The sequence below is a fragment of the Eurosta solidaginis genome, chromosome 3 (genome assembly GCF_040869045.1).
Source record: "Eurosta solidaginis isolate ZX-2024a chromosome 3, ASM4086904v1, whole genome shotgun sequence".
In the NCBI taxonomy this organism is placed as follows: domain Eukaryota; kingdom Metazoa; phylum Arthropoda; class Insecta; order Diptera; family Tephritidae; genus Eurosta; species Eurosta solidaginis.
This window is the reverse complement of record NC_090321.1, coordinates 178,325,898-178,351,932: the sequence shown is the minus strand read 5'-3', so window position 1 is coordinate 178,351,932 and position 26,035 is coordinate 178,325,898. Positions and strand designations below refer to the sequence as shown.

Sequence of the window (26,035 nt, the reverse complement as noted above, 5' to 3'; positions counted from 1 at the left end):
GCGTACCGTGGCATGTTGCCACGGTTCAGGCAACCACCCGGACTTGGCATGGCGTAGCCCAGGGTTATTTAAATAAGCGCGGTCGAAGGCCGCCAACCCGGAAAGGTGTTCTGCACATAAAGGAAACAAATACCAGGTGTTCTGCGCAGAATTACTGTTAATTTGCCCAAAATTAAGTTTTGGTATACCAGGAACAGGACAGTTGGTATTGCATAGATGGGACTAAGGATATTATATATAATTTTAAATGAAAGCTTAAATTATTTCCCATCTACCAAACTATATATTCATATATTTAATACAGCAATTAAATTTAAAAAAATTTATTTTTTAAAAATTTTGATATGTTTTTTAAAAAATTATATTATTTCAGGAAATTCTTTGCAGGTATATACTTAAGATATACATCAAATGAAAGGTATTGGAAATACATATCCAACGACGTCAAAATTTTGAAAATCGGTTCAATACTTTAGAAGTAATTTAGATTAAAAAAAAGCTTATTATGAACTTTGACCTTTAATAACTTTTGTTGTTGTTGTTTGCCCAACAAAAAAAAAAAATATACCGATATGTTTCTTTTATTAATACCTATCGATCTCAATTTTTCGTTTTTTTATATCAGCATTGTCCGTATACTGCACTTGTTCCGTATGTTGATTGTATTGCTTTCCAATGACACTTCACTCAAAACATATTTATACACATAATACAAATATTACAAGATAAAACCGGGGTTGGATTTTATATAAGGTGCCACTATTTTCAAACTTTTGTTGATTTGTAGGGCTAGATGGGATCTTAAAAATCACCAAAACGGAATCCGCAGCTCTAGGAAACTCTTAGTTTATGAAATATAAGCTTTTTAATTTACAAATTCAGTAAAATTTCAACTTAAGTCCTGCACTTAAAATTCGGGTCGCACATGTCGATAGCGGTATCAAAAGATGCGTATTTGCGTCAAGATTGAGAATCCGAAAGCAGAAACTATATTTTTTATCTCGTTTAAAAGTTATTCGCGGAAAACCCGTCGGTACTTTTGTCGCTTTTTTCGTTGTTGCAATTAAACAAACGAAAACATATGAAGGTGGTGAATAGTGTTGCCAGCTCCGCAACAACATCTTTTTATCATGGTAGAACATTATAAGGTGGTGGCACGTCGACATAAATGCAAACAAACATACACTATCAATGTATTTTGGGCTTAAGTGCAGAATACATACATTTGTCAAAAACAAAAAAAATTATATGAGTATCGGTAGTGGTGTTTATGGTGAGTTCAACCGCATAATTTTTTTTGGTGCAAATAATAACTATAGGGGTAATTCCACGTCAAAAGGTACGCAGAAGGGTGTACTACGCAGAAGGACATCACCGTGGCGGTAGCCACTGTTATACCACACACCCGGACTTGGCATGGCGTAGCCCAGGGTTATTTTTTATAAGCGTGGCCGAAGGCCGCCTATGCAGAAAGGTGTTCTACGCAGAATTAAAATTAAAATTTAAAAAATTTCCACCAAAAAGCTTTTTCAAATTTTTGGTAAATAAAGACTAGAAAAGTTAAAGATATATATACATCAGATGAAAGTATTTTTATAAGTTATTTTACGATTTTTTAAAATTTGAAATACATCCACTAGTTTCGGAGATATTTTGATTTGAAAAATTCATAATTTCGCCTTTTGACATGGAATTACCCCAAACCTTTCATTTGCACGAAAAAAATATACCGTTGGAATCAGCATAAAAATCTCTACAAAGTCCGATTTTTTTTTTTGTTGACAAATGTATGTATTCTGCACTTAAGCCCAAAATACATTGATAGTGTATGTTTGTTTGCATTTATGTCGACGTGTCACCACCTTATAATGTTCTACCATGATAAAAAGCTGTTACTGCGGAGCTGGCAACACTATTCACCACCTTCATATGTTTTCGTTTGTTTAATTGCAACAACGAAAAAAGCGATAATGGTACCAACGGGTTTCCCGCGAATAACTTTTAAACCAGGTAAAAAAACATAGTTTCTGCTTTAGGATTCTGAATCTTGACGCAAATACGCGTCTTTTGATACCGCTATCGACATGTGCGACGCGAATTTTAAGTGCAGGACTTAAGTTGAAATTTTACTAAATTTGGAAATAATAAAGCTAATATTTCATAAACTAAGAGTTTCCTAGAGTTGCGGATGATAATTTTGTGATTTTTAGGACCCCCGCCACCCCTCGAAAAAAAGTTGAAAAATCGTGGCACCTTATTCAAAATATTCCCCTAAAACCGGTGAGAGGATAATGACATTTAAAAAGATTTTAAAATTCTCACTGCGCTCTCATAATTTTTATTTTATTTTGATTTTTTCATAAAAAAATGGTGTCCACAGGGGCACTTACTATCCTCTTGATCAGATGATATGACTTTGAAAAATTGGAGTATGAAAGAAGATAAATGATGCCATGATTTAAGCCCCCATTACTGATACTTAGCATTGACTTGGCGTAAACTTGGCAACTTAGCCACGATTATACTCCACTTGGCGCATAAAATCTGGCATCATAATCAGCGTTGAAATTTATTTTTAAATAAATGTCAATTTGTATGACAAAATGTCAAAATGAAATCGAAACAAACAAATGGCATCTCAAAATGTAAACGTCACTTAGAATTTACATAGAAAACCAAAATTCAACAGACTTCTAAGTCAAGTTAAGTTTTGAGTAATCAGTAACATGCAATGTTAATTTAACAGAACTGTATGTGACAGTTCGCACGCCAAGTCAAGTCTATGCTAAGTATCAGTAATGGAGCCTTTACTCTTCTAAATGGCGTCAAACGTGGCGTTAGAGGTAAGTAACACAGTACTGTGCTCTGATATTGTGCACAATGTGTTAACACTGCAAAGTGTGCCTGTGCTACTGTGTTAACACTCAAAAAATTGTGTCATTACCCACCACTAGTGGTATGTCCAATGTTCATATCAAAAATTATTTCATATGACCTTTGGCCCCATGATGGAACCATGCAAGGTGGCAAATATGAATAAAATTTGTATGTACTTTGTTTTTGTAAATCGATGGACTGATGTCAAAATCGTACTGCGCCGGAAGTTGAAGTGTCAAATAATATTAGAGAAGCATTTGCCGTCTTTCAGTGAGTTTTACAGCTCCGGCTCACGCTCAATTATCACGGGAATGCTCTGGATCATTGAGAGACTTGAGAAGCAGATGTCGTGAAATTTTCGCACACGTGAAATGTGATAGGCAGATGTCGCCGTTGTTTCTTCATTTAACTCATACGGCGAAAGGCTAAGCAGCGACATCTATTTTTGAAAAACTAGGTATATTAAAAGCCGCGTTGCCAACCTTAAAAGAAGTAATAACAAATTATCTGGCTCACAAATTGAACCAGACTTCTATCTGGATTTATCTGGCTCAAATCATTGTTGTTGCATTTACATACAAAATTATTTATCTGGCTCAGGATTTTGCCACCGGATGATAGCTAAAGAAGTAACAATCAGCTGATTTCCGGCTATCACCCGTTCCTGGTTCCGTCATGTTTGGCCACAATTCGTTTAAAGGGCCAATTAATGGTGACTAATCCATAACCAGATAAAACAGCTGATCAAACCAACCTTATGGAAATCAATGTAATCGATTAAAGGGCGAATTAATGGTGACTTATAACCATAAAGCCATAACCAGATAAATCAGCTGATCGAACCTACTTTATGGAAAGGAATGTAATCGATTAATGGTGTCATACCATAACGCTAACGCCATAGCCAATCAATTGGTTTTTGGTTTCTCGCCATATCCATAACCTAAAAATATTTGAGTTGGTGAATTTAATAACTTTTTTTAGATTTTCTTCATTGCTTTGGATACGTTATGACTAAGAGACTTATTTTTTGTGGAATATGTTTGTAATTTTTGCGTTTTCATCATTTTTATGAAATTTTCACGATTTTTAGGTTAAGGCACCATTAATCGATCACATTGAGATTGTTATGGATATGGCTATGGTTACGACTATGGCGTTAGGGTTAAGGAAGTTTAATTTGGCTTTAATGCTGACATACCATAACGCTAACGCCATAAGGGAACATTGCCAAATTACGTGACCCCTTTAGGGGGGGGGATTTCTTTAGCTATTACACCTGGTCACAGGGAGGAAGGTAGAGATTAAGACTTTGTCACGTAGTCAATAATATCTAGAAAATCTTGCAATTTTTTTGTGGAATTTATTTCGCGTCAAAAAGTTCCATGAAAAAATCATCGGAAAAACGCGTACGGTAATGCAGTGGACGACGTGTCTCGCGTGCGACCTCTGCAGATCCTCTCCAGGAGACCAAAACAGATCTTATGTATCGTGGAGCAAAGCACGCAGGGGATACATCGAGGTTGTCGACGAGGAAAAAATAATTACGCCTGAAGAAACTCCTGATGCTACTGCTCCCATGATCTACGATGTGTCCCAGTCTGGATGCTGGAAGCGTATTCGTTAAAGTTGAATTAGATGAAAAGGAATAAAAAAAAAAACTTTATAAATTAAGTTGTTGTTCGAAAATGTATTTAAATACATTTTTTCTTCTTGATATTATTAACTTACTAGCAGACCCGGCAGACGTTCTACCCTAAATTTGGTATATCTGCGTACATTTTAATAAGCTTTTTCCGTCTAACTCTGCCCTCGCCCCTCTACACTTTTTCCTAATCTTTGTATTCACTCTTCCCTCCGTATTTTTCGCTTCATCTATCTCCATCTTCGTCTCATTCTATCTCTGTCTCAGTCTCCCTCTCTCTTTTCTCTTCTCTCAAGTTTTTCTCATTCTTCTTCACATCTTATTGTCAGTCCCAGAGGCTGGTATGTATTTTGTTCCAGTCCCATTCCGAGTCTCAGTCTCAGTCCCAGTCCTAATACCAGTCCGTCTCTGGTCTACTTCCCGGAAAAAAGCATCGTAAATACTAATATAGGCAAATTTATATACCAAATTTCAGGCAAATCGAATAGGACGTATGTAAATAGGTATGTGGGTATTATTAATTCATGTCTTTATTTCGGCTTCGCATGCATATTTATCAGTTTTGCCAGGTTGATGCGACTAAATCGAATATCACAATGAAAATTACTTAAAAGCTCTCAGCAACAGCTTTCATTTGATATCCAAAATACGCACACATTCTAGGGGTATCCGGGTCCATGCTTTGGCCTATATCTCGAGACCCTAGTCACCAATAGGTATGAAAACTACCCTGTAGTAAAGCACTCATCAACAGTTTTAAATTGATATCCATGTTGTATAAACATTGTCTCGGGGCATACGGGTCCACGTTTTGGCCTATATCTCGAGACCCAAGACACCCAGCGGTATAAAAAATTATCTGTAGTAAAGCACACATCAACAGCTTCAGTTTGATATCCATATTGTATAAACGTATTCTAGGGGTGCCCGGGTCCACGTTTTGGCCTATACCTCGAGACCCTAGTCACCGATAGGTATGAAAACTACCCTTAAAGCACTTATCAGCAGCTTTCATTTGATATCCATATTGTATAAACACATTCTGGGGATGCCTGGGTCCACGTTTTGGTCATCTCGAGACCCTAGTCACCAATAGGTATGAAAACTACCCTGTATTAAAGCACTCATCAACAGCTTTCATTTGATATCCATATTGTATAAACACATTCTAGGGGTGCCCGGGTCCACTTTTTGTCCTATATCTCGAGACCCTAGTCACCAATAGGTATGAAAACTACCCTGTACTAAAGCACTCATCAACAGCTTTCATTTGATATCCATATTGTATAAACACATTCTGGGGATGCCTGGGTCCACGTTTTGGCCACCTCGAGACCCTAGTCACCAATAGGTATGAAAACTACCCTGTACTAAAGCACTCATCAGCAGCTTTCATTTGATATCCATATTGTATAAACACATTCTAAGGGTGCCCGGGTCCACGTTTTGGTCTATATCTCGAGACCCTAGTCACCAATAGGTATGAAAACTACCCTGTACTAAAGCATTCATCAACAGCTTTCATTTGATATCCATATTGTATAAACACATTCTAGGGGTGCCCGGGTCCACGTTTTGGCCTATATCTCGAGACCCTAGTCACCTATAGGTATGAAAACTACCCTTAAAGCACTGATCGGCAGCTTTAATTTGATATCCATATTGTATAAACACATTCTAGGGGTGCCCGGGTCCACGTTTTGGCCTATATCTCCAGACCCTAGTCACCAATAGGTATGAAAACTACCCTGTACTAAAGCACTCATCAACAGCTTTCATTTGATATCCATTTTGTATAAACACATTCTAGAGGTGCCCGGGTCCACGTTTTGGCCTATATCTCGAGACCCTAGTCACCGATAGGTATGAAAACTACCCTGTACTAAAGCACTCATCAACAGCTTTCATTTGATATCCATATTGTATAAACACATTCTGGGGATGCCCGGGTCCACGTTTTGGCCATATCGAGACCCTAGTCACCAATAGGTATGAAAACTACCCTGTACTAAAGCACTCATTAGCAGCTTTCATTTGATATCCATATTGTATAAACACATTCTAGGGGTGCCCGGATCCACTTTTTGTCCTATATCTCGAGATCCTAGTCACCAATATGTATCCTGGTCCACTTCCCGGAAGAAAAATTATCCGACATTTTGTTCTAGATATAACGCTACCTACATACCAAATTTCAGGCAAATCGAGCCATATATACGATAGTTTAGAATAAATCGGTCCCTGGTCCACTTCCCGGAAAAAAATTTTCACACTCTCCGGGTTCCTACTAAGTTATCCTGAAAATTTGAATAAAATCGGCGTGGTAGTTTCGGGAGTCCATAAGCCTCATACAAACATACATACATATGTACATCCTATTTTATATATATAGATAATTACAGGTATGCACGCACGGTTCGCGTAACGCGGCGTGTGCCGAATTAATAAAAACAAATATAAATAAAATACATTTTTTTTAAGTTAGCAACAAATAATTTAAAATCACATAAGATGTTACATAGGCTTGTCTTTTATTGATTTCGAATTGAAACCTTATTACGAGTATATTGTATGTACTAGCAATTTAAAAGTATTACATATATGGCTTTATTTATTTTTATTTGATTTATTAGTCTACAAATTTAACAATTAATCAGACTAAATAATGTTACGGATTACAGATAAATTACAGAAGTATACAAATTGAAGAAAATTATATTATAAAATGTGTATATATATTATAAAATCAGTTGTCGGGGTGGACTGTGATGCCGAGCAACGGGAATTGATTATTAGTGCTGTCGGAATGGACATGATTTCGAGCAGCTGATGTATATTTGACACAACAAGTAGGGCTACGATGTGTGGGAGGTGGAAAGGCCGTGATTCCAAGCCACCACCCAAAGTTACTGGAGCTGGTGATAAGAGTGGACGGTTGGAAAGAACGTGATTCCAAGCCACCCACCCAAATCATTGTGTATTTAAGGTATTCAGCAGATATTTTTTTAGTACGTATCAATGTTTTTGCAGTGCTTATTGAAGTGAGTACACAGACAACGAAGAAGTTCGTGCATTTCAAAATTCGGTAGTAGTGCAGTTTACGATACCCACCCTAAAGTTGGGCTAAGATTTTCGAGTGAGGTATCAAAAGACGCGTATTAATCTCGAGAACAATAATCCGAAGGCGGAAAAGAAAAATGTTATCTCTGTCCGGAGATATTTGCAGTTGAAGTTGTCGATTTTCATGTGCCCTTCAAAAAATGCGAGTACTCTATAAATAATGTAAGGAATACTCCTTTGGGAGTATAGGACTGCTCCAAATCTAATCTGTATTCATACAAAAATTGTGCTCCAATTAACATTGCGATGTCCTAGGAGAGGAGTAGGTGATCCCACTCTCGCTTTGTTTGTGAGTATTCCATAGAGTACATACGTGAGAGAACTTTCACTGTAGTAGTCCACGGAGCACCCACAGAGGATCATATGCCAAAGTACTAAAGAGGAATTGTGTTGGAAAGAATTATCGGAGAGAATTTAATTTAAAATGAAAGTAAATGAAGAGGGGCAATACAACTTTAATATTTTTCACTACGAATATTCTTATGTTATTTAGCATTTGCATGAATAAAGAAACTAATAGGGGGACTCATGTAACCGTATAAATGCCTTATAAAGTGTGTAAATGTATAAATTTATTTAGTGCGTAAACGAACTGTCAAATTTTGTATGAAAAATCATTTACACAATTTGTATAAATTTACGCGCACATTTCATTGTGTAAACGCGGTAAACTCAAAGGAATGCAACCTTGCAGACATTACAGCAGGCATTTTCATCAGAAATCTCCAACATCAGCAAGTCATTTACAAGAATGTTCCGCAAACGCATTGCAAAGGAGTATTGTTAGAGTACTCCAACATGAAGAAAATGGAACACGTAATCCAAAAATTTTTGCATGGTGGTTGTTGTTGTGTTTGTACCCACAAAAAAAAAATTGTGCCTCACCGTGGCGGTAGCCACGGTTATACCACACACCCGGACTTGGCATGGCGAAGCCAGGGGTTATTTTTTTAAGCGCGGCCGAAGCCCGCCAACGCAGAAAGGTGTTCTGCGCAAAAATACTATGGATACCACCACCGGTTTCGGAGGGACCGCGGGTCTTTTTTCGGTTTTTTTTTTCTGATCTAGACGTGAATACGCGTCTTTTGATACCTCACTCGAAAATTTTGGCCCAAATTTCGGTGGGTACCGTAAGCTGCACTATTACCCAAAATTCGATCTGCATGTGCTTATATGAAGCGGTTGAAAATGTGTAGATGGTCTAAAGGGAACATTAAATAAAATAAATCAAATTTTCAGTAACGGATAAAGAAATTCGGTCATGGCCGTTGAAAACACTATTTGTTTATTTGACAGATTTGAAATGAATGGGAAGTAATCGATAACCCGGTACATTGGTCACATTTCTATGCAAATGTGATCGGCGGAAAAGTGTATTTTCCAAACGTTTTTCCATGTTTATGTTGTCAGTGTCAAAAATTGCAGACGAGTGAAAATTTTTCCTCTTTCCTAAATAATTTTTTTTATATTTTGCAAATTTATTGCAAGTATATGAATTGTGTTGTTAAAATTAGTCTATTTGTAATATTTTGCAATCTTGAAGTAAAAAATGTTGAAAAGCGAAGTGTTGGCATTGCAAAATCAATTAACAATTGCCCGCAATGAGATAAGCAAATTGAGGTAGGTTTAATCTAAAGCAAGCTATTGTTTGACGGATACTTGAATCTCATATTGTATGCACAGACAACAAGTGCGTAACTTGCAGCATGTACAGCGAAAGGACATCGACAGCGTCGCGTGCCTGCTGCGGGAGTTTCGTTGCGAAGGCTGTCGTCGACAAACTGCTGAGGAAAATGCACGCAATAGTAATGTTTCGGCACAACAAAGTCAGCAAACCGATGTAAAGTTAAACAAGCTTTAACAAGACCACTGTTTTAACTGTTCTGTTACAGGGCTCCAATTCGGAGGCGTGCGGCGGCGTGCATTGGCAGCATATTGGTGTCATACGTACAGCGTTCCCTGAGAAGCGTGCAGTGCCGCGACAATCGAACGTTGGCGGACGTTTGCGGGGTTTGATTGAGCTAAATTCCAATACATTTACAAATCCCGCACATGCATCACAAGGATTAGAGGAATATTCGCACATGTGGTTGATTTATCATTTTCACAAAAATAATGTACATCCGAAGGCCAAGGTCGCGCCGCCACGTTTGGGTGGCGAACGTGTGGGTGTATTTTCAACACGTTCACCGCACCGTCCTTGTCCAATTGGTTTGTCCTTGGTAGAAATTGAAAAGGTAGATGGCGCAACCATTACGTTCTTTGGTACCGATATGGTTGATGGTACACCTTTGTTGGATATTAAACCATATATTCCATTTTATGATGCACCAGCAAAGCCTTTGGAATCAGGTAAGAAGTATTTCTTTGTGGCAACAAAAATAAATCATGCAATTATTGAATATTGTATTATTATACATTTGTAGGCCGAATATCTGTTGGTCCTTTGGAAACATATGATTTTTACGATTCCCGCCAAGAACCTGATGGTGAGGAATCAGAGCTTGAAATGTTGGCTGCAGGTGCTACTGGTGGCAGTAATAGTAGCAGTGATGATACTGGTTTAGGCGCCGTTGGTATTGGACATTCGAATAATCATATATCATCAACACCTCCAAACATTGTTAATCATGCTACGGCACCAGCAAGCGCGGTACGTGTACCCAATTGGGTAGCGGGAAGTCAACGCTTGAAAGTTTGCTTCAACGAACGTGCCGAATCTCAATTAAAAGAACTGCAGGTACATCGACAATGTATTATAGATATATTGGAAGCTGATCCACGTTCTGTGTATTTACGCACAAAATATGGTTCACAAATATTTACATTCCAATTGAGCGAAGTCACTGTCACATGCAAATTTGATGATAAAGCAGCTATGGTAACAGTTGTGCAAATACGTAGAACAGAAAATGTGCAAGACGAAGAATTACCAGAGTGATGGAGGAAATTAATAAGTAATTAAAAAAATAAACTAGTTTTTATATATAAATAGTTGAGATGAAGTATGCTTTTGTTTAGAGCACATATGTAGTTGACAAGGAAACAATAGCTAAAATACGTACATTTAAATATGTAAAATTATATAAATATATAAATATTATATGCTCATATCAAAAAAAGGTATGTATTTGCTATAGCTACATAAAAAACGTGTTGTTATGTGAAGCTAAATTTTAAGTTATTTTATATTGCCGAGTTCTGGCTAGCAATATAAATTAGCGGAAAAAGCTACTTTTGCCTTGATCTCATGTGCATATTTATTACCCTAGCTTAATTTTTATTTATATATAAATAGTTATGTACATATGCTATGTGCTTTATGTATTTAATACATAATTCAGGTATGTTCTGCAATTCACTTTCAAATATGCCGGATCTGGATGTTTATTTTACGCTATTATTACCAAAGAGGATAAATATAATAAGAGCCGTCACTCGTTATTTTTGGGGAATTAACTCGATGTAAACTCTGAGGTAGTCGCTACTTTTGTTTTATGAGGGACATTTTTGAATTGCCTTCCATTTATCTATGCGGTGCTGTCACTTTATGCAAACGTGTTTTTTGGAAAGATAATTAAATAATTAATTAAATACAGTCCGAAAAATAAACACAAATACCCCATGAAAATATATAGAAGACATTTATAAACATCTCGCCCAAAAAAAAGTAGCGACTACCTCACAGTTTACATCGAGTAAATGCCTAAAAAATAGCGAGTGACGGCTCTTATTATATTTATCCTCTTTGTTATTACTATAATTTTTAATCTGTTTGAAAAAGCATATCGTTATATCTGCAGTTTAAGTAAATAAATGATTCACTTTTATGAATATATTTGAATTAAATTAAATTGGCAACATACTGTATATATTGAGTGCGCATTTGCTGCGTCCTACTGATGGGGAGAACGTGACTCCTGCAGGATAGGATTACCGATTTAGCCTGGCTCGCGTGGAAGTCGCTGGTAGAATCCTGGAAATCCGTCTAAGTTTCCCATCTGCAACTGAACACCTAGCCAAAGAAAATCTTGTAAGAGACTGGTACCCTTATTGGCAAAAGGTGGCAACATTGCGAAAACATCCTCAGTAGCAACACCTATGTGAAAAGTCTTAAAATGTAATACTATATCGTAATGTATATATATATATGTAATGTATGTATATACCCATATTGACATATCTCATATAATGCCAAAAAATGACCCCGGGTCCATCCGAAACCCAGGGCCCGATCCATATAAATTCTGCGCGGAACACCGTGAATTTACTGTCACATATTTCCTTTCATAACAATGAAGTGAGACAACCACTATTTGAACAGAAATAACTACTGTTTTAGTTTTGGCCAGCTAGATTGATCAAATACCCCACCGTGCGTCGTAAGATAACAATGAACGGCTAGTCCCTTTCTTCGCTTTGATGCTACCAAAAAGTTTATGTATATCCACATACTATATAAAACTGCAACTTCGATGATGTTACTCTTAAGCGCCAAATACACGACACGAACATTTCCGCGAACATTCCGCAATTTTGTTCGCAGCTTTGGCCATACACCATACGAACTTTTGGCCGAACATTAGTTCTCTTTCAGACCGATGAATACGGACAACAATTGTGCTGCAGCAATATTGCTCGCTTGCATTATTCTTTTTAATTCTATTACAATAATCTTTGCTTTTTACTTGCCACAATGATAGCAAAGATTTATACATTTCAATAAATTTACTCAGAAATTTTTTATTGTCCATTTTACCTTTCCGCACACGTCTGTTCCGTTCAGAAATTACTACGATTATGAGCTATTTCGCCATACACGCACAAACAGTTCGCGCAAATGTTCGCCAAAAATTAAAATATTTTGATTTTTGCCGAACATTTGCGCGAACTGGCAAACACCACCATACACGACAGGTTCTATGTACCGGAGCGACTCGGGATTTTTCCCGACCAAGGACTGTCATTTCAGTGTGACCCCATTTAATTTGTTTCGTCCCTCCCACAAATTGTCATCCCCCCAGCAGCTCCTTGCAGCAGGACTGCTACATATTCTCTTACTCCGGGAAGGTATCGAACCCAATCCGGGTCCGTCTCCTGACCCCGTTCCTGAGAAATGGTTTTGCTGCATTTGCCAGAAAAGAATCTTTTTAGGACGGTCATACTCTGTTCAGTGTGTCTCGTGCAAGGGATGGTTGCATCGGACAGGTTGTTCTGGGCTTGATCCCAAAACCCGACGTCCACGTAACTTTTATAAATCTTTTGTGGCTCCTTGCTGCTCACGCCCAAGGGCGTCCCGTAGTCTACGTCTAAGCGCCCCTCCACTACCTTCCAGCAGCCTCGCTGCTCAGCAAGCCACAACAAGTACCCGCTGCTGCTCGCGCCCCACGGCGCCAACAACTCAAAGAGCTGATACCACTCATAACTACTACCTTCGTAGTAGAGCTGGTAGCAATGCTGAGCATCAGCCCCTGCCCCCGTCTTCTTCTCTTCTCCTATTTTCTGGCAGCAATCGTGCAGGTCAGGGAAACAGACTCTTAGTCCCTACCTCCGTTTGCAACGTCTGCCAGCACAGAATATATAGGTTTGCGACATCCGCTCAATGCAGCTCCTGCCTTGGGTGGTGCCAGTTTCCTAGATGTTCTGGTCTCCGCGACGGCAACCCCTCGACAGGTTTCATCGCGCCATGTTGCCAGGTCGCAAACCCAAATCATCCGGGTACCCCAATGCTTGCCCAAGGGCGCCCAGTCCCAAGGCCACAACAGCAATTTCGTCCTGGCCTTCCACAACCTAGGCGTAGTCACCCGTCACTTACCCCTAGAGTGGCGGCGTCACCCCTCATGCACTTCAGAATTCTGCAGTTAAACTGTAATGGACTAACTGGGAAGATTACGGAGATAGTCGATTTTATGAAGCGGCACAACATCCGCATTGCTGCGATTCAAGAGACTAAACTCACAGCAAGATCTGCATTGCAGACCTGCTCTGGGTATAATGTCCACAGGAAGGACCGCGAGAGCGGAAATGGAGGTGGCCTCGCGTTTATTATACACCACTCTGTGCAATATCATATATTTGATCCTGGCATCGACCGCAGGGACAATGTCTTAGAACGTCAAGGCCTATCTGTCCGGTCAGGCGAAGCAAATCTAGAAATCATCAACATCTACATCCCTCCTGTCACCTGTTGCCCCAGTGGATACCGCCCGTAAATCGAGGCCTTACTCACTGGCAACAATCGCATTATCTTAGGCGATTTCAATGCCCATCACGACCTATGGCATTCAAACTTGCGGGCGGACAGTAGGGGTGAGATGTTGGCGGATCAAATAGAAGAAACGACGTTCTGCACTATAAACGGAGACGCCCCCACACGTATGGCAGGAAGCTGTCATAGCTCGCCAGATATCTCAATCGTGAGCGCAGAACTCGTAAACTGCGTCAACTGGCAGCCGATGGTAACATTGGCATCCGACCACCTGCCCATACTTATTTCGTTCGAGCGTACCGCCGACTTCATCGTCACCGAAAAACGCACTTTCATAAACTTCAAAAAAGGAAAGTGGGAAGGGAGAATTCCCGAAATCCGGCTCCACTTCCCGGCGGAGGCCGCGAGCTTAGCGAGGGAACGCGACCTTATAAGACAGCTTGATCCAGGCGACCCCCAAATAAGGGATATAAACCAACGCATCAGATTGCTTGTGGACGAACACAAGCGGGCGAAATGGGAAGAGCACCTAAGAGGTTGTAACCTCTGTACCGGTGTAGGTAAACTTTGGTCCACCGTAAAGTCCCTATCGAATCCGACTAAGCACAAAGACAAAGTTTCCATCGCCTTTGGCGATAAGGTGCTATCGGATGCGGAAAAATGCGCGAGCGCTTTCTGCCGACAATATATAATGCATTCTACGGTCGACAAAGATAGACGGAGAGCCAATAGACACGCACATAAACACAAATTCAGCGCGTCACCAATCACCATCACCGCTAGAGAGGTTGAGGACGCCATTGGTTGCGCTAAACCATCCAAAGCAGTGGGCCCAGACGGCATAGCCATGCCGATGCTTAAAAACCTAGGGAAAGAGGGTTTCAAATATTTAGCGCATGTCTTCAACCTGTCTCTCTCCACCTTTGCCATACCCGAGAAATGGAAAATGGCCAAGGTGATCCCGCTACTAAAGCCTGGGAAACCAGCTAACGTAGGTGAGTCATATCGTCCGATATCTCTCCTATCGCCAGTGGCAAAGACGCTTGAAGCCATTTTGCTCCCTTATTTCCAAGCACATTTGCAGCTAGCCCATCATCAGCATGGCTTCAGAAAACTCTATAGCACTACCTCCGCGCTAAATGTCATTAGCACCCAGATAAATTGCGGTTTGAATCAATACCCCCACCATAGAACAGTACTCGTAGCGCTAGACCTATCAAAAGCCTTTGATACGGTCAACCATGGCTCATTACTGCAAGACCTGGAAGGGTCTACCCTTCCCCCATGTCTTAAAAGGTGGACCGCAAATTATCTGGGTGGTCGGCAGGCATCGGTGCAATTCAGAAACGAAACATCAAAACCAAGGAGAATTAAACAAGGGGTGCCACAGGGTGGTGTCCTATCCCCACTTTTGTTTAATTTCTACATATCTAAGCTACCTTCACCACCGGAAGGAGTCACAATCGTTTCCTACGCCGATGACTGCACAATAATGGCCACAGGCCCAGGCCCAGAGATCGATGAGCTATGCAATAAAATAAACGGCTATCTCCCTGATCTCTCCAGTTTTTTCGCCTCGCGAAACCTGGCATTGTCACCGACTAAATCTTCCGCGACCTTATTTACAACATGGACGCCCCAAATGTCGACCATATTGAACATCCACGTCGATGGCACTACGCTACCGACTGTCCTACACCGCAAGATCTTGGGTGTGACGTTTGATCAGGATCTACATTTTGGTGCGAACGCAACCGCAATTGTTCCGAGAATTCAGAGCCGTAATAAAATCCTCAAATCCCTTGCTGGGAGTACCTGGGGAAAAGATAAAGAAACGCTCATGACCACATACAAAGCAATTAGCCAGCCGATTACGTGCTACGCGTCACCCATATGGTCGCCAAGCCTAAAAACTACCCACTGGAAGAAACTACAGGCCTGCCAAAATACTGCTCTCATAATCGCCACGGGCTGTCTTCTTATGTCCCCAGAACACCATCTGCATAATGAGGCGAGAATACTCCCCATCAGGGAGAGAAATGAGATGCTGACCAAACAGTTTCTGTTGAATACCCAGAAACCTGGGCATCCCAACAGACATCTGATTGATGAACCAGCACCGCCTAGGGGCCTAAGGAGTCATCTCCGTAAGCATTTTGAGGAAATACGGCACCTGAGAACCCAGCCTTATGAAGCGAAAAAACACAAGCAGGTCCTTGGTGAACTCCATAGACAGGCGTCGGACCTTTATGTCGGGAATTGCCCGGTGAATCCAGTACTTGAAGAAAAATATCCAGAACTCGCGGAAGAGGAACGCATACTCCCCAGGGAAACGCGTGTCACTCTTGCTCAACTTCGTTCTGGATACTGTAACAGGCTAAACTCTTACCTATCCAGAATCAAACATACAAAATGTATGCCCCGCTTGCAATGTGTCCCCACATGACACCAACCATCTCTTTAATTGTAATGTGGAACCAACGCCTCTAACACCCCTTTCCTTATGGTTCACCCCTGTTGAAACGGCAAGTTTCTTTGGACTCCCGTTAGATGATATTGATGACAATTTGTGATCGGTCGCGGCTATTAGGTGGGGCGAGCATTGCTACAACAACAACAACAGAAAAGGTCGCAGAAACATGACATAACGGGAATGTTCGCGGAAATGTTCGTGTCGTGTATTTGGCGCTTTACTAACACAGTTTCAGTTTTGGCGACCACTGATGTAAAGGCCGCAACACAATGAAATTTTTCATATACAGTACAGTCGGAAAGTATTAGAACAAGATAAAAAGATGTTGATGTTGTAATAGCCTCAGAATTGTATTTTTCCAGATTGAAAATGGCCAATCGAAAGGAAATATCCGTCGAAATACGAGGCCAAATCATTTAAAAAAAAAGGGGGAAAACTATCGAGAAATAGCTAAACTTTTGAAAATTACTCTGTGTTCTGTTCATATGGCCATGAGAAGATATAGGGAAACTGGACAAAATACCAACAAAAAACGATCTGCAATAAGCAAGGCCAATCGAGGGAAATTTGCATCATAAATTCGTGCTGAAATGAATGAAGACTTGGATTCACCAATATCACTCACGACAGTCAAAGGCCGGCTTAAAGAAAAAGGTATGATTGGACGCATTGCTGTCAGAAACCACTTCTATAGCCAGTAAATAAACAGAGGACTGAAGTACCCACAATAACATATTTATTGACTGGACGATTGATCAATGGAAACCATTTTTATGGTCAGGCGAATCAAAATTCGAACTTTTCGGTAGATATAGGCGTCAATATGTTCGCAGAAACGTCAATGAAAGATCCAAAGCAGATTGCATTGTGCCAACTGTGAAATATGGCGGTGGCTCAGTGATGGTTTGGGGCTGTTTCAGCTACGCTGGCGTTGGTCAACTAAAAAAATTGAAGGAATTATGAAAAAAGAGCAATATCACAGAGTACTCCAATGGCATGTAATACCAACTGGCATTCATTTTATTGGTCGTGGATTCATTTACCTACAAGAGAACGACAGGTGACCTTGATACAATGGAGTGGCCACCAAAATCTCCCGATTTAAATCCCATCGAGCTATTGTGGGAAGAATATCCACGTTTGAGAGAAAATCGCTTATTTTCTTATACATTTTGATGGAACTTTCAGTAAAATTCATTAAAAATGTCTTCGGATCATAGAACTACGTTGAATGTACAAAACTACTGCGAATATGTTAATAATATTTAAATAAATGATACGATAAACTGACAAAAACAACTTTTTTCATCTTGTTCTAATACTTTACGACTATACTGTAGATGCGTTTAACACAAGCTTATGCATTCCAGTAACATCACCACAATCAATCAAGATGTTGCGTATGAAGGAACTTCAGACTTGGCAATTCACATATAAAATTTTGCGAAGCACTGTTATAAACATTCTCCCTATACAACAACAATACTTGCCTACATATGTATTTTGATCATTTGTTATATTGCAGTTTTTAATTGCGAAAAATGTTATTAAAGTTACCAACGAGTGGGAAAAATAATTTCACTTGCAACGTGTGTCGGCACTCTTAGCCAAATCAAATGTAAAATTCTTCTTATACTTTGCTTGCAACAAAAATAGGGAGCTGGCTACTTTTTCATGAGAGATGGCGCCAGTGTCGCTCAATCTACCGTTCTCCATAAAAAGAAGTGCAATCTCATAACGCATAAGCTTGTGTTAAACTCATCTACATGAATATCTGCTTATCTGTCGGGGCTTTAATGCTTGAAACACAATGCCGAGCGAGGACAATATACGCCGCGTCGGGCGATGACATTTTTCAAATTACGCCCAGATATTTCGTCTACTTAAAACACAATGCCGGGCGAACTTGACGCTGTTTATTCAGAAGGGCCATTATTTTGAAATAAAGATGAAAACAATTAATTCTTGTTTAATTCTCTGCTTTAGCACTTCACTGCTAAAACACGCCCAAAATGTTAAGAAATTAACAAAACAAAACAAAAATGTTAAGAAATTAAATTAAAAATTTAAAATTATAGGTAAAGAAAAAAAAATTTGTTTTTGGATATTATGTTTTCTTTTTTTTATAATTCCGGTTTATTTGTAATAATAATGCCAAGGTTGGGTTTTTTATGTATATCTGTTCGCATTTAGTGCTCTATTCTCAATCAATCTTCTTTCTTTTTTTTCGTGTCCACATCATTGCCATATTTTCACATTTTTTTTAAACATCTTTCTTATAATAAGTTACCGATGTTTTCCTACAGAGGGCTGCGTCAGCTAAGCAAGAATCAAAGCGAGCACCTGATTGGCTGATCGCCAGATTCTTGCCTAAAAGACAGCGCTGCCATACTTATATTTTTCACATTACACCTTCTGCTCGTGCAACCGATCTGACTGTTAGATGGCGTTGGCTGCAATCCATCCAGTGACTATTAGGGCTGGCACACAATTATTACTAACGACGAGTGTCAGTACCTTCATTTCTGATGGATTACATTTTATACTTAAAAAATTGAACAGCAGCAACCCTTGGGATGTTTGTCGTCATCGCCCGGCGGCGAAGATAGAAATAAATCTATCAATATAGTTGGTAAAAGTAATGTTTCTCTCAGTACCTTGAATTCGTTCTATGTTGTTTGGTAAGTCGTTGGTCAAAAAGCAAAGCATAATACAGAGGATTCAACCGATGTGTTAGTTGGTGTCAGACAGTGAATAGGAAATACGCTCACATCATGCTCGTTGGTTCCTTCTCTTTGTTCTTTACGTTGCTTTATTCCTACGTTATTAACGAAGTATATGTAGAAGAAGAATGTGCTTTATATACATATAAGAGTAGATATAAGTAAAAAATATAGGTGCTTATTTTCAGTGGTTGGTTAAACTGTAGTATATAAGTTGCCTAGCGTTTAACCCTGATATTTTATCTATTAAAAATTTGAAATGATCAAAAGGCAAGGTTAAACTAAGCCAACCTTAACTGTAGCTTAAATTCACAAAGAAAATTTGGGTAAAAATTGTGCCTTCAATGTGGTTAATTAGAAATGGTTGTCGTCTCAAAGAAAAATTTGATAAATAGCGTTATAAAGTACGATATAAATATATTGACAATTACCTTAATGAAAATGCTATACTAATATGGGCAAATTTATATACCAAATTTCAGGCAAATCGAAAAGGACGTATGTAAATAGGTATGTGGGTATTATTAATTCATGTCTTTATTTCGGCTTCGCATGCATATTTATCAGTTTTGCCAGGTTGATGCGACTACATCGAATATCACAATGAAAATTACTTTAAAACTCTCAGCAACAGCTTTCATTTGATACTGTAACGAATGTTAGCAGCACTGAGCGATGCTATCGTCTCTAAGCCGATGCTAAGCAGTGACGTGAATTCACATCCATAGATCAATCATTATGTATCTACATAAACGAAACAATAATTGTGTCTATACATATGTACCATGTACATACGAGCAGCGGAGAGTCAATGCACAAACACAAGCATATATCTGAGATACTCCTATAAGTATGCAATGAGAAAAACTATAAAATTGTGTAATTGTAGTTACAGCTGAGAAGTTTGAGAGCTGCTGGACTAGTAGATTCTGGAAGCGCCTAGAAGATGTGAAGGTTGAAATCAAAGAGTATAAAAGGCGGCAATTGTAGAGGCGCTGGAATTCAGTTTGATTTGAGATTTCGATTAAGACGCTATCTAGCGAGCAATAGCAGTATTATTTTGAATAGTAGACTTTGATTTGAGCTATAAATCAGTTTGGTTATTAAGCAAGCTATTCGTTGCACAGTTTGAGTGTTATTGTGAAGTACTTTAATAAAGGCCATTTTGCATTATTACATATTGGAGTTATTTATTCAACAGTTTAGTGATTCGAACTCAGCAGAAAAAGGGCAAATAAGAGGATTGCAAGTAAAATCGTTACAATTGGTGTCAGAAGAGGAATTGTTGAATAAATTCCAGAGGACAACAAGGACATGGCAAAGTTCAGTGAATTGAAGATCCAGCAACTGAAGAAGGAGTTGGAGAGCCGTGGATTGAATACAACCGGCATTAAACTCGAACTTCAGGCACGACTACGAGAGGCAATGGAAGCAGAAGGAATTAACGTGGAAGAGTATGTCTTTCATCTTGATGTCGACGAGACAACAAAAATTGAAGAGAAAAACGAAACATCGCAGGCAGTTACGAGCACAGACTTGAACATGATATTGGCTGCAATATCTGCTCAAACATCGACAGTAACATCCAAGATGGAAGCACAAGAGACGCGTATTTCAGAAATGTCGACACAGATTACATCCAAGATGGAAGACAAGAGACGCGTATTTCAGAAATGTCGACACAGATTACAACCAAGATGGAATCACAGGAGACACGTATTGCAGAAATGTCATCTGAAATAACAGCGAAGATTGAAGCACAAGAGGCACGAATATCCGAAATGTCGGCGCAAATTTCAGCACAGATATCATCGCAGATCTCTGCTCAACTGGAAGAGCAAGAAGGACGTATTTCCTCGAAGTTGGAGGCGCAAGATACAAAAATTTTACAGTTTGAAGAAAAAATCGAGGCCGAGGTGGATGCTTTGAGAGGACGTATCGAGCAGTTGCAACTAAATCGCCCAGGAGTTTCAACGAGTAATCCAAAGGTAAAAACACCATCCTTTGACGGTTCTGTTCCTTTCCAGGTCTTTAAGCTACAATTTGAGAAGACCGCAACAGTGAACAACTGGAATGCTGAAGATAAAGTTGCTGCACTCTTCGTAGCATTGAAAGGACCAGCTACCGAAATCTTACAGACTATTCCAGAGTACGAACGGAACAGCTATGAAGCATTGATGGCCGTTGTCGAGAGACGTTATGGAAGCGAGCATAGAACACAGATATTCCAAATTGAGCTGCAAAACCGTCACCAAAGAGCGAATGAGACTTTGCAGGAGTTTGCCTCGGATGTTGAAAGATTGGCACATTTGGCAAATGCGGACGAACCCGTGGAGTACACCGAGAGGGTAAAAATCCAGAGCTTTATAAATGGCATACGGGACGTCGAAACAAAGCGAGCTACATACGCAAACCCAAAGCCAACATTCGCAGAAACGGTGTCATAAGCTCTGATTCAGGAAACAGCGTCTCTTCTGTGTAAGCCAGTTTTCAAAGCACGCCGTGTGGAAGTAGAAAGGCCAGAGTGGGTAGACGCAATATTGGAGGCGCTGAAAGGATCGCAAAAGCGGAATGAAAAAGTTACCAAATGCTTCAAATGCGGGAAGTCCGGTCACATTGCAAGTCATTGCGATCTTGGTCCTAGTAGTTCCAACAATGGGGGTGGCCGTAAAGGCAAGCTGGAGGAAATGAGCAAGAGCGTGTCGGATGTAAAGAACGAAAACTTGCCCGGCTATTGAATGTCCTGTGATATCTGTGTCGCAAATTGGAAGGAAATCAAGCAGTCTTACCGTCAGAGGGAATGTGGATGGCAAGGAGCGTGTACTGACTGTAGATACAGGCGCATCTCATTCCTTGATCCGATCTGACTTGGTCAACAGGAGAGTAAAACTGTTACCTGGAGCGAGGTTGCGTACGGTCACTGGCGAGTATAACCAAGTCCGGGGAGAAGTGATCTGTGAAGTCTTAATTGGGAAGGTCATGGTTTTACACAAATTCGTTGTGGCGGAGATTGTTGATGAAGTTATATTGGGAGTGGATTTCTTGGTTGACCATGACATCAAGATCGATATGCAGAGAAGGGTGATGCAATGAGAACCAAGATGTGCCACTTAACTTCAGTTTGGAAAAAGGGTTCAGCAGTGAGCGAGTGCTGGTGGAGGAGATTCGACAGAGACCACGAAAGTCAAGGAAAGTAGATCGAGCAAAGGTTGATGGATCGAATGAGCCAAATAAAGCGAAATCAAAAGTACTTGCGAGAAAAACACTGGCATTGACAAACCCTAATGGACGCACTAAAACGACTGGAAGAATTTTCCAGAAAGAATGAAAGGGTGGTTTCAAGCCAGCGCGTACTACTGTTGTGAAACGTCAAGACGATACTGATGATGCAAAGTCAATCCGTCAAGATCAAGCTCTGCGAAGTAGTTCTTCATTGGCCAAGCAACAGTGTGCGAGGGAACGATCCAGGATAATGAGTAGTAAGATGAAATACAGGTACAACAAGAATAATTTGGAAGGTTTCCGGGAGGGAGATTTGGTACTGCTATACAACCCTCACCGGCGGAAAGGTGTTCCATCCAAATATCGGTACAGTTGGGAAGGCCCGCACAAAGTTGTGAAGAAGATCAGTGATACCATATATCGCATACAAACCACTGGAGAACCACGGATTAGAAGAGTGGTTCATTTGGGAAGGCTGGCAGCGTATAGATCGAGAGATTTGTCTGATCGGGAGAATCAGACATAGGTGGAGGGCAGTGTAACGAATGTTAGCAGCACTGAGCGATGCTATCGTCTCTAAGCCGATGCTAAGCAGTGACATGAATTCACATCAATAATTCAATCATTATGTATCTACATAAACGAAACAATAATTGCGTCTACACATCTGTACCATGTACGTATACGAGCAGCGGAGAGTCAATGCACAAACATAAGCATATATCTGAGATACTCCTATAAGTATGCAATGAGAAAAACTAAAAAAGCTGTTGATGTGCGCTCAGTACAAAGTAAGTTTTATGCCGCTGGGTGACGTGGACCCGGATACACCTAGAATGTGTTTTTACATTATGGGTATCAAATTGAAGCTGTTGCTGTATGCTTTAGTACAGAGTAAGTCTTACACCGCTGGGTGACTAGGGTCTCGAGAGATAGGCCAAAACACCCCTAGAATGTGTGTGTATTATGGATATTGTAACGATTTTACTTGCAATCCTCTTATTTGCCCTTTTTCTGCTGAGTTCGAATCACTAAACTGTTGAATAAATAACTCCAATATGTAATAATGCAAAATTGCCTTTATTAAAGTACTTCACAATAACACTCAAACTGTGCAACGAATAGCTTGCTTAATAACCAAACTGATTGATAGCTAAAATGAAACTCTAATATTCAAAATAATACTGCTCTTGCCCGCTAGATAGCGTCTTAGTGGAAACTGCTCAAATCAAACTGAATTCCTCTACAATTGCCGCCTTTTATACTCTCGGATTTCAACGTTCACATCTTCTAGGCGCTTCCAGAATCTACTAGTTGCCATTAGCTCTCAAACTTCTCAGCTGTAACTACAATTGCACGATTTTATTGCATACTTTCAGGAGTATCTCAGATACATATATGCATGTGTTTGTGCATTGACTCTCCGCTGCTCGTATACGTACATAGTACATATGTGTAGACGCAATTATTGTTTCGTTTATGTAGATACATAATGATTGAATTATTGATGTGAATTCATGTCACTGCTTAGCATCGGCTTAGAGATAGCAGTACCCCTTAGTTCCGCTAATATTCGTAACACTGCCCTCCACCTTAGTCTGATCGTCCCGATCAGACAAATCTCTCGATCTAAACGCTGCTAGCCTCTCCAAATGAACCACTTTCATTTTGGTTCGTGGTTTGGTAATGGTTTGTATGCGGTACACTACATCGTTGATCCGTTTTACAACTTTGTATGGACCTTCCCAGTTACACTGCAATTTCGGGGACAAACCTTTTTTTCGTTGTGGGTTGTATAGCAGCACCAAATCTCCTTCCTGAAACCCTTCGGAATTAATTGCTTTATCGTACCTCGCTTTCATCTTGTCACTCATAATCTTTGCTCGTTTCCTTACCCATTCGTTTTTAACCACTTCTGCTACTGTTTCTGCTTCTTGGTTTGGGATTGGGTATACCTCTGGCCATTTACTGAAATAATCCATAACCACCAGTACGTATTTGTTTCCGCGGTTGCTAGTAGGAAATGGACCTGCGACATCCATGGCGATCCTTTCAAATGGTGCACCTGAAATATACTGCTTCATCTGGCCTTGACTTCGGGTTTTGGGCCCTTTCGCTCTGTTGCATACCTCGCAGTTGGCAATCCACTCGGTGACCGACTGACGGCAACCAACCCAATAGAATCTCTGCTTAATTTTCTCGAGTGTCTTCGTGATTCCAAGATGACCTCCACTTGGACCATTGTGCAGCTCGCTGAGCACGTCAGGAATCCTCTTTTTGGGCACAACTATCAGTTTCTTCTTGCATTGACCATCCTCACTCTCCCATACTCGATGCAAGCAACCGGATATCAATTCTAAACTGTTCCACTGTGCCCAATATGACTTCGCAATGGGACTCTCTGCTGACATCTCCTCTCTGCTTGGTCTTTCGTTTCGGTCGAGCCCTTGCATAACATGTGACAGATCTGTATCTTCTAGCTGACACTTTCTTAGTTGTTCCTTGTCCCATTCATCCGTACACGTTATAGTCATTAGCCGAACATCTATAATGTCTTCTTTAGCCTCGGCCTTTGAACAGTGCTTGCATTCCAAACTACATGGTCTTCGTGACAGTGCATCGGCATTTCCATGGGTACTACCTTTTCGATGCTCAATGGAAAAGTCATAGCTTTGTAGTCGCTCGATCCACCGTGCCAATTGTCCTTCCGGATTACAGAACTGCAGAAGCCATTTCAACGCTGCGTGATCTGTCCTGACACGGAATCGCTGGCCGTAGAGGTATTTGTGAAAATGTTTAATGCACTCTACCAGTGCCAACAGCTCTCTCCGCGTAACACAGTAGTTCCTCTCTGGTTTTCCAATCGAACGGCTGTAATATGCAACTACCTTCTCCTGTCCATCGACCAGTTGTGATAAAACGCCTCCTATAGCATATCCACTCGCATCTGTATCTAGAATAAATGTTGCTCCTGGAATCGGATATGCTAACGTTGGGGCAGTGCACAAACGCTCCTTCAATGTTTGGAAAGCCACTTCTTGCTCCTTCTTCCATTCAAAAGCTTTGTTTTTTCTTGTAAGCTCATGGAGGCTATGGGCTACGCTGGAAAAATTTGGTACAAATCGGCGGTAATATGTGCACAGCCCAAGGAAACTTCTCAATTCATGTAGGTTCTGTGGTCTTGGCCAATCCTTTACAGCCTCTATTTTTTCGTTCGCAGTGCAGATGCTCTCTGTCGTTACCTTGTGACCCAAATATTTGACTTCCTTTTTAAACAGCGCACACTTTTTGGGACTTAACTTCAGACCAGCGCCAGATATTCTCTGGAAAACTTCCTCCAAGTTCTTAAGATGTTCATCAAAGTTCTTGCCCAATACGATGATGTCGTCCAGGTACACGAAGCATGTTTTCCAATGTAGTCCTTTCAGTACCTGGTCCATGAGTCTCTCAAAAGTAGCTGGTGCATTACAAAGTCCAAAAGGCATCACTGTAAATTGCCACAGACCATCACCGACACTGAAGGCTGTTTTCTCTTTATCTTCCTCCTTCACCTCAACTTGCCAATAGCCGATTTTCAAATCCAGTGTGGAAAACCATTTCGTACCAGATAGCGAGTCCAGAGTGTCGTCAATTCTTGGCAATGGGTAGCTATCCTTTTTCGTAACGTCATTTAACTTCCGGTAGTCCACGCAAAACCTCATTTTTCCATCCTTCTTCTTCACAAGTACTACCGGTGAGCTCCATGGACTAGCTGATGGTTCGATGAC

At 40.2% G+C, this 26,035-nt stretch overlaps 2 protein-coding genes across 3 annotated transcripts in view; both read left to right on the top strand.

Annotated features, from left to right (window-relative positions):
- The window catches only part of Atg10 (Autophagy-related 10), a 42,474-nt gene that overhangs the window by 8,734 nt on the left and 7,705 nt on the right, over nucleotides 1-26,035 (top strand). The window lies entirely within an intron of this gene.
- On the top strand, nucleotides 8,986-11,478 carry LOC137246808 (tRNA (adenine(37)-N6)-methyltransferase). The gene is made up of 4 exons (XM_067777813.1): nucleotides 8,986-9,262; nucleotides 9,326-9,482; nucleotides 9,535-9,994; nucleotides 10,069-11,478. Exons 1-4 carry the CDS (start codon nucleotides 9,192-9,194, stop codon nucleotides 10,581-10,583), a joined length of 1,203 nt encoding a protein of 400 aa, XP_067633914.1. The 5' UTR covers nucleotides 8,986-9,191; the 3' UTR covers nucleotides 10,584-11,478.